This window comes from Otolemur garnettii, unplaced genomic scaffold (genome assembly GCF_000181295.1).
Source record: "Otolemur garnettii isolate 467f Iridium unplaced genomic scaffold, OtoGar3 scaffold00058, whole genome shotgun sequence".
In the NCBI taxonomy this organism is placed as follows: Eukaryota; Metazoa; Chordata; class Mammalia; order Primates; family Galagidae; genus Otolemur; species Otolemur garnettii.
Window position 1 is genome coordinate 9,818,656 of NW_003852453.1, and position 18,729 is coordinate 9,837,384.

The window sequence follows — 18,729 nt, forward strand, 5'->3', positions numbered from 1 at the left end:
CTATTTTAAAGCTGGGGAAGTGAAGGCTGAAAGGGGCCCGTAATTCAGTCTTAAAGGAGGCCCACAGCCAGTAAGTGACAACTTGGGGAGGCCAGAACTGTTGCCCAGAGTTTTGGGAGGTGGGGATAGAGCTGGAGAAGGTCATGGAGACTGAGTTGATAGTCTACCTACACTGCAGCTATAACCTCATACTGATTGGGCTCTTTCTGGTAAAGGAGGAAGGGATTACGCTGGGGCGGGTGTTTCTTGTAGAGGAGGGACCCACCTGCTCATCGCACCAAAATGGTTGCTGGCCTTAGGCTTTACAGCCTCCCATGGGTGGGAGGGGGCTTGGTATTTTGTTTTCAGAGATGGGTTCTTACTCTGTCAGGTTGGAGTGCAGTGGTCAGATCATAACTCACTATAACTCTGAGCTCATGTGATCCTTTCTGCCTACCGAAGTGCTGGGATTATAGGTATGAGCCGCTGTGCCCAGCCTCACCATTCATAGTGAGGAAAATGAAGATCAAAAGTCAGGTGACTGGCCTAGGGTCACACTGGGAGGTCTCAGACCCCAGATCTGCCTCTTAATTTTACCATACTCACCTCTGTTCCTGAAAGCACAACTTCCAGGAATCTCTCTGAATACTGTGTACGTCTGGTGTCAGCCTCCCCAGTGGCTCCCGCAGTTTCTCTCTCCAACTCAGGTCAGTGGGGTTTATGACTGAGGTTTGTGTCCCTATTTCCCACACGTCAGCAGTTCCCTCTTCTGTATCGCTGCTGCTATCGTTTGCCACTAACTTGTAGCACTTGTGCCCTTATTTACTTAGCATTTTTCTTAAAATCATTTCACTTCTTAGGACATAAGTGTATTTTCAGGGACTATTTCATGTTACTAAGGTAAACAGAAATCTCTCACTTGCCACAGACAAAAGAAAATAAAAAATAGTATGCCAACAAAACAATGTTATTGAAATCTACCTAGAAAAGAGGGGCATATTTTGTGTACCCCAGTTCATGGTAGCATTATTCGCAATAGCCAAAAGGTGGAAACAGCCCAAGTCTCTATCACAGTGGTTCTTAACCTTCCTAATGCAGTTCCTCATATTGTGGTGACTCCCAATCATAAAATTATTTTTGTTGCTACTTCATAACTGTAATTTTCCTACTGCTATGAATTGTAAATATCTGATATGCAGGAGACCCCCAAAGGGGTCGCGACCCACTGGTTGAGAACCACTGCACTGGTGAGTGGATACACAAAATATTATGTATATACGTGTAGTAGACTATTAGTCAACTTTAACAGAATGCATACTACATCATGGATGAACCGTGAAGACATCCTGCTAAATGAAATAAGCCAATCACAAAAGGATAAATACTATATGTGATTTTACTTATATGAGGCATCTGAAGTCGTCAGATTCATAGAACCAGGCAGTGGTTCCCAGGGGCTACCAGGAGGAGAGGATGAAGAGTTTTATTTAATGAGTAGTATGGAGTTTCATTTTGAAAAGATGAAAAAGATTTGGAGAGAGATGGTGGTGATATTTGCATAATAATGTGAATGTGCTTAATTCTACTGAACTGTACATTTTAAAATGGTTAGAATGGTAAGCTATCATATATTTTATAATAAAGAATTTAAAAATCATCTTGTTTTTAATGTCTGATAAAAGATTGAAAATGGGAAAAAAAGGCGGGGCATAAGTCAGTGTTAGGGAGGGATTAAAACAAATTAGCCCTAAACTGAAGCTTCTGCTGGACACAACCAAGGTCAAGAAAGACTTAGAAAGTGATGCTTAGGTGGGGCACAGTGGCTCATGCCTGTAATCCTAGCACTCTGGGAGGCTGAGGCAGGAGGACTACTTGAGCTCAGGAATTGAAGACCAGCCTGAGTAAAAGCAAGACCCTGTCTCTACTACAAATAGGAAAATTTAGTCTGGTGCTGTGGTGGGCACCTGTAGTCCCAGCTACTTGGGAGGCTGAGGCAGGAGGATCGCTTGGACCCAGGAGTGTAAGGTTGCTATGAGCTATAACATAACACCATGGCACTCTAGCTTGGGCAACAGAGTGAGACTGTTTAAAAAAAAAAAAAGGAAGGAAAGGAAAGAAATATTTAGTTCATCTAAATTTGGAGTCCCACTTACCAGAGTGCCCCTACCTGGGAGACACTTCACTCTGCATGGTGTATAACCCTCCTCCCTGCCTGGGATCTGGGTTGCATGGGGTTAGACCATGAAGGCAATAGGAAGCCAGTGCTGACATTTGAGCAGGAGAATGTCTTGGCAATGTTTTCAGGACCCAGAGTTCAGGGCTAGATAACTGGAACCCCCATGAGATAGGGCATGGTGAGGCTGCTACAAATTCAGGCTGCAAAACAGAGGGACTGAGGGATCTCCTCCTGTGCCCTGAGAGCAGCCTCTTGGGCTCTGATACACTATGAGGAAGGAGGTAGCTAGCATTGCAATCTTAGAGGTGGCTAGAATGCCTCAAAAAGGAAGGACCTGGAGGTTAAGGTCTGGGTCACGGTCAAAGAAAGGTTAAGGTCTGGGTCACGGTCAAAGAAAGTGCAAAGAAGGACAAGTCACCCAGTAGGAGTGTGGCCAAGGAGTCAAAACACAGGTGCACTGGGGTCCCTGCAAAGCCTCCTCACTGCAGTTGGGGTGGGAGGCTGGCTGCCCTCCAAGGTACAATTTCCCTCCCTCTTCCCCCAGAGGCCACTTGTGCTCCCAGTGGGCTGTGCTTGGGCTGATGCTGGAAAGGCCCTAGGTAAGGACAGAGAGGAGGGAACATGTCTGGTTCTCCCTTTCATTGTATCTCAGTCTTATCCTCAGTAGAAGAAAAGCACATTCTTGAGTCACTATTTCCCCAGGGAATCTGGATGGAGTCCAGGCAAGTGAGGATGTCCCCTCTACCAACACACACCCACAAACACACATATACACAGAGTCACTATGGAGGGTATGACAGGCTCATCCAAACCCCTGACTTGAGGAGGAGCTGGCCAGCTTTCCAGCCCTACTGTCTGGCCACGTTTTCTGAGCTCTGCAGACTTCAGGTTTCCCATCTGTGAAACGTGACAGCTTTATACAACACTTTCAGTGACTTTGCCAGCCTTACTTTTGGTAAGTACCCCCACAGAGTGGTACTGTCATTATTTCCATTTCACAAAAGAGAAATATATTCAAAAGAGTGCCCTAGGTGACTTACTTGTGTCAAGTCAGCCAGCTAGTAAATGCTGGGCTTGGGTCTTGAACCCAGGCAGTCTGACCCAGCCCTTGCCTGAGGTCCTTGCCATCATCAATCCCATTGATCATAAGGTCATGTGGGGATCATTCTCCGTTTTCTATAGCTGGGGCAACTAAAGCCCAGAGAGGCAACATATGTCACCCACGGGTGCAGAGTGGAAGTGGGTCATGAACCCTACTACATGATGCCACATTGCCTGCTCTTCAAGCACTGCCATAGAAGTGTGGCTGTCCCAAGAAGTGCGGCAGGGCTTGGGGAGGTGAGAGCAAGAGGTGACATGGGCATGGCCATCAGCTCAGGAAGCAAAGAGGCTGCTGGCAAAAGAAGAAGTGAAGTGAGGTCGGGCTCAGTGGCTCACGCCTGTAATCCCAGCACTCTTGGGAGGCCGAGGCTGGCGGATAACCTGAACTCGTGAGTTTGACACCAATCTGAGCTAGAGCGAGACCCATCTCTAAAAAAATAACTGGGTGTTGTGGTGGGCGCCTCTAGTCCCAGCTACCTGGGAGGCTGAGGCAAGGGGATTGCTTGAGCCCAAGAATTTGAGGTTGCTGTGAGCTGATGCCACAGCACTCTGCTGAGGGCAACAAAGTGAGACTCTGTCTCAAAAAAAAAAAAAGAAGAAGTGAAGTGAAAGTGCGGTGTGGAATTAGGGTAAAGGGAGCAGAGAGAAGTCAAGTGGCATGTGGGCGTGGGATGAAGAGAGGGCTGTCGGCAGCTGCTCCACCTCACTTCTTCTTCCTGCAGAAGCAGCAGGACCTCAGCCGGGGCAGCAGCTGAGACTGCAGCGGCAGCTTCACAGGTGGGCCTCTCCTCCCTGTACCCCTGCCCTCAGCTCTCTGTTCTTATCCCAGTGGTCACTGGGCATGTCCTTGTCCAGATGGGCACAGGCCTGGTGACATCCCAGGAGCAACAAGCTGGGGGCCCTCACTCCCTTCTGGCTGGCAACTCCAAATCTGGGGAAATGTAGAGAGCTGTGTTTTTGGAAGAAGAGGCAATTTAAATTAAGGAGTGATTAGGCACCGGGTTCACAAATTAGTCCCCCTATGTGGCCTGGGGCAAGTTACTGAACCTTTCTTTTCGGACCTTAGTTTCCTCATCTGTAAAATGGGCTTAGTTCAGTAACTTGCACCTTGAGTGACAGTCAGATGCTTAATGCAGGGCCTGGCACAGAGTTTGTGCTTGGCAGACTGAAGCAGGTGCATTTCTTCTCAGAGTAAGTTGGAATAGAGCCTGGGGTCAGCATGTCTCAGGGAAATGGCCTTGGCTTTGGCTTGGTCACAGACTCCCCACTGAACTTTGACAAGGCCTCCTGTTTTTCACCTGTGAAATGGGACTAATAATAACATCTCTTAGGGTTTTTTGTTGTTTTTTTTTTCCCAGAGATCAGAGATTCATTCCTTACCCAGGCTGCAGGGAAACCAGGGGTGGGGCTCCAGACTGTGGCCGACAGAGGCAGCTGTGCCTGGCAGAGGTAGCTATCTGGTGGATATAGGTGGGGCCATGTGCAGAAACAGGGCTGGCTCAGCAGGCCTGGTGCTGCTGGGGAGGGGGGGTTCGAGAGTACACAGTCAGCTCAAGGGTGGAAGAAAGGGGTTCTAAAGCCCCACTCAGATGTCTTTCTGGCTAAGGACTTTGGTCAGAGCCCTGGACCAGGGCCAGGGCCTGGTTCCCAGGAGTGTGGGGCAGGGAAATATGTATTCTGAGTCTCTTTCCCTTGACCTCATTTTATAGATGAGAAAACCTGAGGCACGCAGAGGTCAAGTTCCTTACCTAATGTCATATAGTCCAGGCACCAAATACTGGAGCTGGTTATCAAATTCCCGTCATCCAAAGGCTCTGTCCTGTGTTCCGCGTGTCTCTTCATCTCTCTGTTATCCTAAAGAAGATCTTACTTGTCCAAATAGCAGCTCAGCTACTCAACCATCTCTGGAAGGCTGCCTTGTGCAGGGGGTGGAGCCCTGGATTTGGAATCTGAGTTTGAGCCCGGGCTTGATCACTTGCCTGCGGTAGACCCCCAAGCAAATTTCTCTTCCGTAGTATTCAGTTTCCCTGTGGTCAGTTGGAACTATCTTGGTAGTCAGGTAGGGGATTTCTGTTACCCAGAGGGCCCCCATAACCAATTGCAGGGTAGAGAATGAAATCACTGAACATGTGTGGTGTTGGAGTGTGGTGACTTCTCTGAAGGGTGGGCAGGGGGATGCTGGAGGTTGCAAGGAGACCTAAAGACTGATTTGCTCCTGGGAAAGGTGGTGGAAACCACAGCTTCTATCTGAGGTATTTGGTGGAGATGTCACTTCTGCTTTGTTCTGGAGAACCGTTGTGTGATGGGGTTAGGCTCTTTGCTTGGTGTCTGTCTGCCAGCAGTGGCTAAGGGCCTGGGGACCTGGCCTTCGGGTCAGATGCTAGAGGTCAAATCCATCTGTTTTGTCTAGCTCTTAATTTCCATATTAGTAGAGTGAAGGGCTGGACACTCTGGCTTGAGGTCCGGTCTGTACTATCAGGTCCTCCACTTTGGGGCCCCAGTTTTCTCACCTAAAATATTTCAAATTGTTTCATTCAGCCTCTTCCTTTGTCTGCTTAATCCCTTTCCCTAGTTTCTTCTCTGAGGTTCTGAGCGGGCAAGTGAATCACCCAAAGTAACATAGTCAATCAACCAAATAGCCAAATAAATAAGAATCCAGCACTCTGTGACTCCAGAGTCTCGCTCCCTCTATGAAAATAAACATATATATTAGGAAATAGTGTTAAGAAAAATGAGTGACCATCTGGGGAAAATACTAAAATTGGTTCTCTATGTGCTGTACTCCAGGACCAATGCTCACGGTCTGGAGATTCCAATGTGAAAAACGAAACCATAAAAAGTATTAGAATTTTCTATGTCATGAGTCGTAAATTTTAAAAAAGTATAAGAAGAAACATAGCAGAAGTCTTTCATAATATGGGAGTAAAGAAGGCTTTTCTATCAACAGTGCAAAATCCAGAAGCCAAGAGATAAAATACTGATAAATTTTATTCCATAAAATTATTTAAAAAGCTAATTCTCCATGGGCAATAAAAGGCCATATAAATTTGTAACCCATGTAATACAGCTGATTTTCCTATTATATAAAGTTTCTAGAAATTGATAAGGAAAAGTCTAAGCCAATATAAAAGTGGGCAAATGGTGATCTTTCCCATGTGGGAAATAACATAAATACAGCCATACTGTGTGTAGCTATAGCAGTTTTTGCAAATGACTAGAGCCACACACAGCATTAACAGGGGACTGGTTAACCCTACAATAATAGAATATGCAATTGAAAAAGTGGAAGCTCTCCAAGGTGTATTTTCAAGTGAAAAAGCAAAATGTAGAATGGTATATAGAGTATGTTACTTTCTATATCAACTGAGAAAAATGTTTGTTTGCTTATGAAGAAAGTCCAGAAAATATACAACACACCTGTCATGCTGGTTTCCTGGGAATGACTGGGAACTGAGTGAGTGAGTGACACAGTTGGTACCTTTTTGTATCTATTTATTGTAAAGACGAACATTTCTGAACTATCCAAAGAGTAAATAAAAATTGAAAAAATGTAGGCCGGGTGTGGTGGCTCACGCCTATAATTTCAGCACTCGGGGAGGCCAAGTTGGGTGGATTGCCTGAGCTCATGAGTTTGAGATTAGCTCGTGCAAGAGTGAGAACTTGTCTCTAAAAAAAAAATAGCTGGGCATTGACAGGTGCTAGTAGTCCTAGCTATTTGGGAGGCTGAGGCAAGAGAATTGCTTGAGCCCGAGAGTTTGAGGCTGCTATGAGCTATGACACCACGGCACTCTACCCAAGGTGACAAAGTGAGACGATCTCAAAAAAAAAAAAAATTGAAAAATGTACAGCTATAACATATGGGGAAATACGAGAAAATAGAGATAGGCAAAACACATAAGCCCATAATCTCACCACCCACAAGTGACCGTTGCCTATACCCACATGTGCATCTTCTAGATTTTGCATATATTAAAAATAATGATTTTTTGCAAGGATGTGATGACATTGTTTTGCAACATGATTTTTGTCTTTCCTAAGCAAATGTCGCTATTTTTTTCCACATTGATAAATAGTAAATTGGAGCATTTAAAAAAAGCCTAGGCATTAGACAATTTTGTTTTCCTCTGTGAAGGTAGCATATGTTTGTTATGGAAAATTTAAACAATATAGAAAATATAAAGAAGGAAGAAAAATCCTCCCTTCAAAAAACATAATTAACATTTTAGTGACCTTTCTTTTAGATAAACTGATGTGCTTCAATATGCATACAAATATATTTTCCATCAATGTGATTATATTATGTATGTTCTTTTCTTTCTTTTCTTTTTTTTTGAGCTCAGGTAATCCACCCGCCTTGGCCTGCCCACTGCGCCTGGCCTTATAGGTGTTTTTTTCAGCCAGCTGTTTCTACTCAATGATGTACTCTGCTCCTTTTTTACATGGCCACATAAACTTTTTTTTTTTTTTGAGACAGAGTCTTACTTTGTTGCCCTCGGTAAGGTGCTGTGGCATCATAGCTCACAGCAACCTCAAACTCTTGGGCTCAAGTGATCCTCTTGCCTCAGCCCCCCAAGTAGCTGGAACTAAAGGCACCTGCCACAATGCCTGGCTATTTTTCAAAGACTGGATCTCACTCTTGCTCAGGCTGGTCTCGAACTCATCTGCTCAAGTAATCGGCTGCTTCAGAACTTCCAGAATGCTGGTATTAGACATGAGCCACTGCACTTGGCCTCATAAACATAATTTTTAATAGTGGAATGGCAAGCCATTGTACTGTATTTTTTAATTTTGAATTTTGAAAAACTTCCCAGGAGATTGCAGAAAAATAGTACGGAAAAGTTCCACGTACCCTTCACTCAGTATTCTCCATAGTAACATCTTATACACCTACAGTGCAATATCAAAACCAGGAAGTTGGCTTTGGTACAATTCACAGACCTTGTTAGATTTCACCTGTTTTACGTGTACTCATTTATGCGTGCAGTTTGTATGGTGAGCGCATTTTACCTTTATGAGAAGCTGTCAATCTGTTTTCTATGCAGTTTTATCCTGTGTGTAGGTTCCTGTAACCACCACCACAGTCAAGACACTAAACTGTTCCATTGCCACAAGGATCCCTTGTGCTACCTTTTAAAGACACGTACTCTCCCTCCCTAAACCTTTCCAACCACTCATTTGTTCATCTCTTTAATCTTGTCACTTGAAGAATGTTACATAAATTGAATCATACAGCACATAACATTTTAAGATTGGCTTTTTTTATCCTCAGGATAATGACCTTCAGATGCAAGTTGTGTGTATCATCGTTTTGTAGGAAATTTATTTTTGTGTTGCTGAGTGCATTTCATAGTATGGATGTATCACAGTCTTACCAGTTACCCCTGAAAGGGCCAATGAGGTTCCCAGTTAGGGACTATTATGAACAAAGCTGCTGTGAATGTTTCTGTATAGATTTTTGTGTGATCACGAGGTTTTATTTCTCTGAAATAGAAGTCCGAGAGTACAATTATTTGCTCATACAGTAGATATGTGTGTTTATTTTTATATGAAACTGACAAACTGTTTTCCGGAGTGGCATTGAACTGTAAATTACTTTCTTCCTCTGCTGGTAGACATCTATGTAGGTTTTAATTTTTCTTTATTAACTTGCTCATCTTTATTAACTCTTCCTGTTCTGCTCCGACGTGGGAAAATGTCAGACCCGTTTTTGTTGATGTTGTTCTATTTGTGTGCCTGCTCCACGGTGGGAGCCTGTCTGATGAATTTCCTCAGGTCGTAGGGACTCCAGCCAACAGTTAGCGCAGGTTGTACTCTGTGTTTCTCGGCAGGCCGTGTGTTTTGATACGAACAGGTGATTGTGTGTTGTATTCACGCGGTTGTGCTTGTAGGAAAATGGCCTGCCCCAGATAAATAAGAGCTGGGGAGTGTGCAGGTGGCAGACACACTGGATCATTTCCACAGGATAAATTATAACAGTGAATTTCCTGGGTCAAAGGATATTCCGAACAGAATGTTCAAATGTATCCCTTGGAGATGAGGCTCTTGACGTTGACAGAGTGGAGAAATGTGCCTGTCTTTCTATACCCTCGCTGGGTGCTATCATATTTCAGAACTTTGCAAACCCAAGGGTGGAAAAATTAAAGCTCATGCTCTCACCTCCTTCCCGCTGCCACTACCGTCATACAGGTGTTTTTCATTTTGTGGTTCTCCCTTGCTGAAGCTCTGTGGGGTTTTTTTTGTGTGTGGCTTTCTTTCCTGGAAGACTCTCTCTCTTGCCTTCCCTTCCTCTTTTTGTTTCCTCCTCTCCATCCTCTCAATATGTTTTTTGGTTTGATTTTCTAGCGTCTGGCTTATAGACGCATACACACAATGAAATTCACCCCGTTGGAGAGTAGTTGATGGGTTTTGACAGACGTGTACAGTCACGTATCTACATATATATCACAGTCAACTTACAGAACATTTCTAGTGCCCTGAAAAGCCAGTATCTTTTGTCCACTTCCTAGCAACAATGGATCTATTCTCTGATCCTATACTTTTGACATTTTTCTTTTTTTTTGAGACAGTTTTACTCTGCTGCCCAGGCTAGAGTGTTGTGGCATCGGCCTGACTCACAGTAATCTCAAACTCTGGGGTTCAAGTGACTCTTCTGTCTTAGCTGCACGAGTGGCTGGGCACAGTTCACAAGATACATATGTAATTTTCCGTAATTGACTTTCAAATAATGTCACAACACTTAAAATATAGCATAAAAACTTACCACTGAATGCTTCCATTTCCTTCTTCCTGCTGTTTGTTATTTTTGTGTTACATTTTTACTTCTACATATATCATGATCCTCACAAAACATTGTGACTATTCTTACATTAGACATTAATTACAACTAAAGAAGCTTATTTTTATTTTTATTTTTTTTATTTTTTATTTTTATTTTTTGGACACGGAGCCTCAAGCTATCCCCCTGGGTAGAGTGCCATGGCATCATAGCTCACAGCAACTTCCAACTCCTGGGCTCAAGCAAGTCTCCTGCCTCAGCCTCCCGAGTAGCTGGGACTACAGGCGCCTGCTACAGCGCCTGGCCATTTTTTGGTTGCAGCCATCATTGTTGTTTGGCGGGCCCGGGCTGGGGACTCGAACCCGCCACCTTAGGTGTATGTGGCTGGCGCCTTAGCCACTTGAGCCACAGGCGCCGAGCCAAGAAGCTTATTTTTATATTTGGCATATTTTTATAAATTCCAATAACTCTCCATTTTGTGTGTGTGTATACTTCCAAATTTCTATCTGGTATAATTTTCCTTCTGCCCTAAAAACTTCCTTTAATATTTCTTTTACAGCAGATCTGGTGGCCACGAATGCTCTAACTCCTTGCTCCTCTGAAGAAGTCCTTATTCTGCATCATTGTAGCTCACTGCAACCTCAATCTCAAGTGGTCCTCCCTCCTTGGCCTCCCAAAGTGCTAGGATGATAGGTGTGAGCCACTGAGACTGGCCTCTGTCTTTGTTTTTGAAAGATATTTTTATTGGTCATGGAGTTCTAGGGAAATGTCCTAGGAATTCCAAGGATATTCCTACTCCCGTGCCACCCTCATACCTTGGCAGGTCCTTCAAGCCTGTGTCACCAGGGGGCCTCCCTTAGATCCTGCCCCACCCCCAATCATTCTCATGAGCACTGTGGGAAGAAGCTGCCTGCTGGGCTTGGGCTCCCCTTGTGTCTGGCATCCTCAGGGATTCTAAACTGATGCTCGAGCTCATGTTCAGCCATTAAGAATTCACGAAAGCACCAGTTATTTTCTTATTACTTATTTTTGTGGCAACTATTTATTCCTCCCTGCTGTATCAAAGGTGAAATAAATCATGTGTTTCATCTATCGAAGGTAATTAGGTTCCAATTGCCATTAAAAGCGAGTTCACTTGGTTACCTTGTGACTCGGCTCTCCCATGGGCTCAAAAAATTGATTTTGCACGTTATTTGGCTTTTTCCATTGTCATGAAGGGAGTGACGGTCTCTTGTGGCTCTCTACGTTTTAAGCAAAAGTCAAAACCATTTAATGTGGTCTTTATACAATTAAAAAGATAAATCTCCGCTTTACTGTTTCTATTATGACTATATAAATTTTATTCCATTTTAAGTCAAGTAGTGTAGGAAGATTACATTTTCTTTCTTATACAACTTGGTTAGCTCGAAATTAATTGCTTCTTTTTATTTGCAGACTTTCCATAAGACATCTTTGAAAACAATTTTTCCACGTGCTTGAACCTGTCAGATCGTCTGTGAGCGCTGTCTGGAAAGTGTCCAGCCATGTAATATAAAAAATAGAGACATATGTGGCTGGATACTTTCCAGACAGCCCTCATATATATTCTCCTTTTCCTCCTTTCTTTTTTTATTTTTCTTTTTTTCTTTTTTCTTTTTTCTTTTTTTTTTGAGACAGTGCCTCAAGCTATCCCCCTGGGTAGAGTGCTATGGCATCACAGCTCACAGCAACCTCCAACTCCTGGGCTCAAGCGAGTCTCCTGCCTCAGCCTCCCAAGTAGCTGGGACCACAGGTGCCCGCCACAACGCCTGGCTATTTTTTGGTTGTAGCCATTATCGTTGTTTGGCAGGTCCGGGCTGGATTTGAACCCGCCACCTTAGGTGTATGTGGCTGGTGTCTTAGCCGCTTGAGCCACAGGCGCTGAGCCTTTATTTTTATTTTTTGAGACAGAATCTCTTTATGTCACCCTGGGTAGAGTGCCATGGCATCGCAGCTCACAGCAACCTCAAACTCTTGGGGTTAAGTGATTCTCTTGCTTCAGCCTCCCAGGTAGCTGGGACTACAGGTGCCCACCACAACGCCTGGCTATTTTTTTTGTTGCAGTTTGGCCGGGGCTGGGTTTGAACCCGCCACCCTCAGTATATGGGGCCAATGCCCTGCTCACTGAGCCACAGGCGCCACCCAACAATCCTGTTTTTAGCATCATCCTTTATCCCTACTTCAGAGGCTCCTGATGCCTCCAGTTCTCAGGTGCTTCCAAGGCTGTGTGGCTTTTCCTTGCCCCCCACCCACCATCCTCCTCTCAGCCCCACATCTCTTTCCCCTCAGCCACTTGGCTTCGACTTTTTATGGTCTGAGAAATTTCTTACCACGTGCTTCCCCCCCTCTGATTTGTAGCTTCTGCAGCTTTGCTGCTCTCTCCCCTCTCTGTAGTTGGCTTTCTCGGTGTTCTGTCTCTGTGACTTTGAGCCTATTTTATTCATTCATTCCCATTTTAGTGGGGCTTCAGGGGCAGATGTAAATTTGCTGTGTTTAAGCAGAAGTTTATTAGTTCATTTTGAAACTGAGAAAAATGAGGGCAGAGAGAGACAGAGCCTTAACCAAAGCTCCCAGGCAACTTCCCCCTAGGTAAGGTCAGGGCCCTGGGGGAGACCCCACAAAGACCATTTTGGGGGGAAGGGGGGCATCTCAGGCACGGCTGCTAATGGCAGCCGTTATTCCATGATCAAGGATTCTGGAGTCACAGAGACCTGGCTTCAGGTAGCTTTAAGCAAAGCAGAATCCTTTGCCCTCTGAACCTCAATTTCCTCATCGGTGAAAGGCAGAAGTGGTAAGGATGAAATAAGAGGCTATGCGTGTCCTGGCCCAGGGACACATGAGATGCCTGGAAGTTAGAGGTCCCTCTTTACCATAAAGATGATGCACGTACCTTTTCCAGGGCAGGAGCCAATTCTTGGAGGAGACCTGAGCACAGGGCATGGGTTGCCGTGGTGCCCTTTTTCTCTGCCTGTGCCTTCTGACTTTTCAGACCCTGATGGCAGGTAAGAGGGCTCCTTCCACTGCGGGGGTGGGGGGCACCTAGTCCAGGCCCATGGCTGTGATGTGAAAGGTGGAGGCTTCAAACCAAGGGAGATTGAAGGGGGGACACTGGGGCTTTCCGGGGACAGCAGGAACTGCTTGTGAACTAGACGTCTCAAGCTGGGGATGGAAGGCCCAGAGACTATGGGGCCAGGGGACAGCTGAAGGGGAAGTGTGATTCTTGCTCTCACAGATGCATCAGAAAAACTTCTGCATTGGATGGAGAAAATGGAGCGACAAAGGGGCCGCAGAATGCCTTCTCCTGATCAGTGAGTTGGGTCACTTCCTCTACCGCTTAGGCTCAGCTGTGCCTCCCCCGCCAAGCCTCCACCTTGGTCCAGGGTTAGTCTGGTGAAGAATCCTAACTGTTTATTTTTCAGCACATGTTTATTGAGTATCTACTGTGTACCTGGCACTAGGCCCCAGCAGTGCAGGCTAGACATGCCACTGCCCTCATGGAGGTTTAATCTAGGGTGGGGGCCCTCAATCATGGATGGCATGAAATCAGGTGCAGGACTGTGAGTCTCTGTGCATTTTTCTGTGAAGGGGCTCTGAGACTCTGGCTGGCTCTGCAGGGTCTGTGACCCAAAGTCCAAGCAACTCTGGGTGAGAAGCCAGTGCTGATGACTGGTCAGGGCTAAGAACTGCAACTGGGAGGCACAGGGACACTCATTTGAGGTGGGGCAGTCATGGATAGCTTCCTGGAGGAGGTGACTACAAACTAGGACCCATAAAGGAGTTAATCAGAAGGGGTGGTTGGGGTGGGATGGGGAGGTAAGAGTGTGCTGGGGACACTGTGAGTGCCAAGCCTAGAGCTGGGAGTGACAGGGGTATGGGATGGGGAGCCCCCCACCCCCCAGGCTGCCCCGAGCCTCCTCTCCTGTCTCTGCCCTCCTTCACCGTCTTCCCTTCGGCCCACAGGCAAGTCCACACCCTGGAGCAGATGCTGCTGAACGTCAGCTTCCCGGGCTACAACCTGACCTTGCAGACAAGCACCATCCAGTCTCTGGCCTTCAAGCTGGGCTGTGACTTTGCAGGTCTCGCCCTGAGCAGTGACACTCTGAAGCCGGTACCTCAGGTTAGAGGTGGTGGAGTTGGGGGTTAGGAGGCCACTGCCTCCATCCTAGACACCCTCAGGGCCTTAAGGTGTAGACTTTCCTCAGGCTGCACTCTCCCTCCCATGCCTCCAGTCTTGGTTCTGTCCTAACTAGCTGTGAGTTCCTGCCTCTAGAATGGGGCTGATGTTCCTTGTGTGAATAGCAAAAAAGGAGGGGCTTTGTGGCCCCCAAAGGACAGTGTCTTCTCCCTGCTTTGGCTAGAGGCGAGTTGCTGCAAGATGCCAGAGAATCCTGACTTCTTTTAGGTCCCTGGTGTGACCCTGCTAGATACCTGGCCAGGGCTGGGTGCTGGGTGCTGAGAAGGAGCCCCAGCTTGGTTGGTCAAATACCCCAAATTCCTGACTGGAGTGGATGGAGGGAAGGTCCAGGACCTGGGGAGCCTGGGAGGAGAGGGCTCTGCAGGTGGCAGCTTGGAGGAAGAAAATGACCAGGGTAAGGTGCAAATAATGGGGAGTTGGGGGCATTGAAGGCCTTGGAGACGGGTCTACAGGCCTTGCACACCAGGCTCAGCCTGTCGGTGGCCCTCGCCAGGCCCGGGATCAACACGCCATGCAGTTTCCCGCTGAGCTGACCCAAGACGCCTGTAGAGCTCAACCTGGGAATCTGCGGCTCATCTGCATCTACTTCTTCACAGCTTCCTTTTTCAAGGTCAGTGCCATGGCCAAGGACAGGGTGGGGGGTGGGGCCACGGGGCAGTGCTCTGGCCCCTTCTTGGGGGCACTTCAGGCGTCATCCATGCCACTGCCTGGTCTCTGGGTAGGGCCCAGCATCAAGTGGGACTAGCCCACTACATAATTGGAGCCAGCCATTGTGCCTCCCTGGGTCTCAGTTTGCCTGTCAGCTTTAGCAGAATGATAGAAAGGTAAGATTGCAATCTGCAGATGAAACCTAACAAACCTACTATGTGCTTGTCCCTAGGCAGGAGACAGACAAGAAGACATAAGGTCCCTGCTCAGAGAATTCTCTATCACTTAAACCAGGACCTTAGAGATTTAGTGCAAGGTTGATTACAGCAATAGAGACACAGAGCAATAGATGAGTCAGGGTGGGGTTGGGGCTGTCCCCAGAGGGCAGTCCAGGGAGGAGAGGCTTGGATATCATCCACAGTCTCCCCATGTCACCTCCACTCAGTCCTTCTGCTTGCCCTTCCAGGATGACAACAACTCGTCTCTGCTTAATAACTATATCCTGGGGGCCCAGCTGAGTCACGGACATGTGAACAACCTCAGGGATCCAGTCAACATCAGCTTCTGGCACAACCAAAGCCTGGTACTGCTGGGCGTGTCCCTATTTCCACCCCCACCACTGCTCTGTGGCTTTCTTGGTGAACATTGGTTTGATCAAATGCAAACCTGTGGAACCATCTTGGAAACAAGTTGTTTTAAATTTATCACACTTTGCAAACTCCTACCAAAGAAAAGAGGCAGGCTTTTACTCCCTGTGTCAGTCAGGATTCCTTCAATTGCAAGTGGTACATGTAGCACACCAGCTTAAGCATAAAGGGAAATTACTGGCTTGCATGACATTTCCAGGAGTGGTCTAGCTTCAGGAATGGCTGGATCCAGGAATGGCTGCAGTGCCATCATGCCTCAGGCTCTCAGCAGCGGCCTCCTGCCTTGTCTTTCCAATCCGTGGCGGGATGGATGCTGGAGTGCTTGATTTCCTTCCCATCTTCCCAGCAAGCTCTGCCCCATTAGTGCAAATTAGGGTTCCAGGGTCCTGAAGGTTCAGAGGGTCATGCGTCCGTCCCTGCACCAGTCACTGTGCCCAGGCGGATGGCATGTGTGGATTGGTCAGTCTGGCTTGCATGGCCCAGGGACTGAGGTGGAGGAGTGAGCTCCAAAGGGCAGTGCAGACGCTGATGCCAGAACAAAGGTGGGAGTGTTAGAGAGCACACCCTGGTGTGTCTGCTCCCTGCCCCTGGTGTTCCTGTAAATCCCAGAGCCTCTTCTCCCTGGCTCTGTCTTCCTTCAGCCTCCTCAGGACTGCTGCACTCTGAATCTCACCATCGTCCTTTCCTTTCACCCTCTGGGCTATCACCACTGCCGTTCCCTCCACCGTGAATGCCCTTGCTCCCCGGCTGGTGAAACTGACATGCCCTCTCAGGCCTCAGTGCCCCACCTCCCTTTCCCTTCCTGGGCTACCTCTGCCCCTTCCTCTGTGCTTGTCTGTGGCACTGTCCGTGTCGATTCCCCACCTCCCCACCCACATGGCTTAGCACCCAGGTGTTCTGTGGGCGAGCTTCTCCCTGTCCCCCGGGCATGGGTCTGGACCATTGTCGTTCCCCCATGGGGAGGAGGGAGAAGGGAACAGAGCACCCACTGTGTAAAAGGCCAGAGCTGAGTTCTCAAGAGTCTACATTGTCTTTAACTTTCCCACCGTCCTTATGACTTGGGTATAAATTATCCCATTTTACAGATGAATAAACTGAAGCTCAGAGCACTTGGCCACATGCCCAGGTCACTCTGAGAGTCCACGGTGGAGGTGGGGCTGGGCCCTCGGACTGCCTGATGCCAAAGCCCAGCCAGTGCCTGGTGAAGCGTTGACAAGTGTGCCGATGAGTCACATTTGACACCCAGGACTTCAGACCCTGATTTGCAGCCCTTCCTCTGCACTCTTGGCTGACCCCAGCGTTTCCCCTCAGGACGGCTACACGTTGACCTGTGTCTTCTGGAAGGAGGGAGCCAGCAAGCACCACTGGGGGGCGTGGAGCCCCGAGGGCTGTCACACAGAGCAGCCCTCGCCTTCCCAGGTGCTGTGCCGCTGCAACCACCTCACCTACTTTGCGGTTCTCATGGTACGTGTGCATCAGCCTGGGTGAGGGGGCTCAGACCAGCGGGGGACCCCACGTCTGTAGAAAAGGAGCAAGGCAAAGGCAGTTCTGTGGAGGCCATGGAGGGGTGCGTAGGTCGGCCGGGAAGGAGGCCTGGGCATGGAGCCGGCCGCAGCCGCAGAGCCTGGGACCCGCTCCTCCACTTAGGGCGTCCTGGGGGCTCTTTGGGGGCGCGCCCGGCTCCGGGGACCCAAGGAGCCTGGCGCTGCGCGGATGGCGCTGCTCCTTTGGCTGGCGTTCACCCTCCTGCTGTTCCTGCTGGCCGCCACCAGGGTCAGGTGCTAAGAGCCCGCCCAGACCACCGACTGGAGGGCCACCCTGAAGACCCTCCGGAACGGTGTCTGCAGCATAGACACCTACCTGCTACCTGAACGCCGCCTTGGACCTCCTGGGAGGGGAGGACGGGCTCTGCCGATATAAGTGCAGTGACGGATCTAAACCTTTCCCACCTTACGGTTACAAACTCTCCCCATGGACTGGATGTTTGGGGTTCATCTTAACATTGGTATCCCTTCCTTGACCAAGTGCCGCAACCAACATGACAGGTGCATGAGACCTGTAACAAAGCAAGAGTGACCGTGAAGAGGCGTTCCGGTACTGCGTCTCCAGGATCTGCCAAAATGTGCAGAAAACACCCGGACTAGCTCAGCATGTCCAGGCATGTGAAACAACCGAGGAGCTTTGTTTGACAGTGTCATACATTTAGGCTGTAAACCCTACCTGGACAGTCAACGAGCTGCATGCAGGTGCCGGTATGAAGAAAAAACGGATCTTTAAGGAAGATACTGACAGCTGGCGACTGATGAGGATGGAAGAACATAGCCTTTAACCAAGAACAAATGTTTTTATAGCATAAAAGTACCTTATTTTATGAAAAGATCATTGTAAGACCTTACCGAAGTTTCTATTTTAACAAAACCTCAAAGTAAAACGCAGCGGGGGTGGTCAGAGGAGGGGCGCCTGCCTTCTCAGCTGTCTTCCTGGCGGTGCTGCCTTAGTGCGCCCCATTGTCTTGACCAGTATGTGTTAAGGGGAGAATTTTTACAAAGAAGAGTATATAACTTGATTTTTGCAACCATATTTACCAAAAAGAAATGAGATTAAACATAAAATTGATTATAAGGGCTATTCAACATTATTATTTTTTTTTTTGGAACTATAGGAAATTCTTCGCTTACAAGTATTTTTTATTTACTAGGCAATTTTAAATACACATTTATCCACAGAAAGAATTTATTCTTTCTCTATTTTAATTACACATAGTTTGTTGTTTTTCTATAGTCCAGTGAGCGTAAAAATAAGTCACACTTCTATTAGGACTAGTTATAAGGACAAGGTTTCCATGTCTGTTTTTCTTGTAAAAGTGACACTATCAGCTGATTACCGCTCAGGAAATAAATCCAGGGTATCTAATCTAAGTTTTATGCAATAAGCCTAGAAGGTGACGTGAACAAGATACAGAAACATAGCTACTTCTGTTTTATAGACCACTCATAACACAAAGGTCTGAATTGGAGTAAAAGTGGATTTAATGGAACAAATGAAAAGTTAGGCTCAGCGCCTGTGGCTCAAGTGGCTAAGGCGCCAGCTACATACACCTAAGGTGGCAGGTTCGAATCCAGCCTGGGCCCGCCAAACAACAATGACGGCTGCAACCAAAAAATAGCCGGGCATTGTGGCAGGCGCCTGT

General features: G+C 47.3%; 1 protein-coding gene and 1 pseudogene across 1 annotated transcript in view; both read left to right on the forward strand.

Moving 5' to 3' along the window:
- The first annotated feature begins 3,971 nt into the window (after positions 1 to 3,971).
- The window catches only part of ADGRG5 (adhesion G protein-coupled receptor G5), a 20,209-nt gene continuing 5,451 nt past the window's right edge, over positions 3,972 to 18,729 (forward strand). The window contains exons 1-7 of the mRNA XM_023514775.1: positions 3,972 to 4,033; positions 12,949 to 13,051; positions 13,282 to 13,357; positions 14,010 to 14,181; positions 14,738 to 14,854; positions 15,359 to 15,475; positions 16,851 to 17,003. Coding sequence (XP_023370543.1) covers positions 12,988 to 13,051; positions 13,282 to 13,357; positions 14,010 to 14,181; positions 14,738 to 14,854; positions 15,359 to 15,475; positions 16,851 to 17,003 — 699 coding nt within the window. The 5' untranslated portion in view covers positions 3,972 to 4,033; positions 12,949 to 12,987. The remainder of the gene's footprint in view (positions 4,034 to 12,948; positions 13,052 to 13,281; positions 13,358 to 14,009; positions 14,182 to 14,737; positions 14,855 to 15,358; positions 15,476 to 16,850; positions 17,004 to 18,729) is intronic.
- LOC100947786 lies at positions 17,253 to 17,929 on the forward strand (annotated as a pseudogene).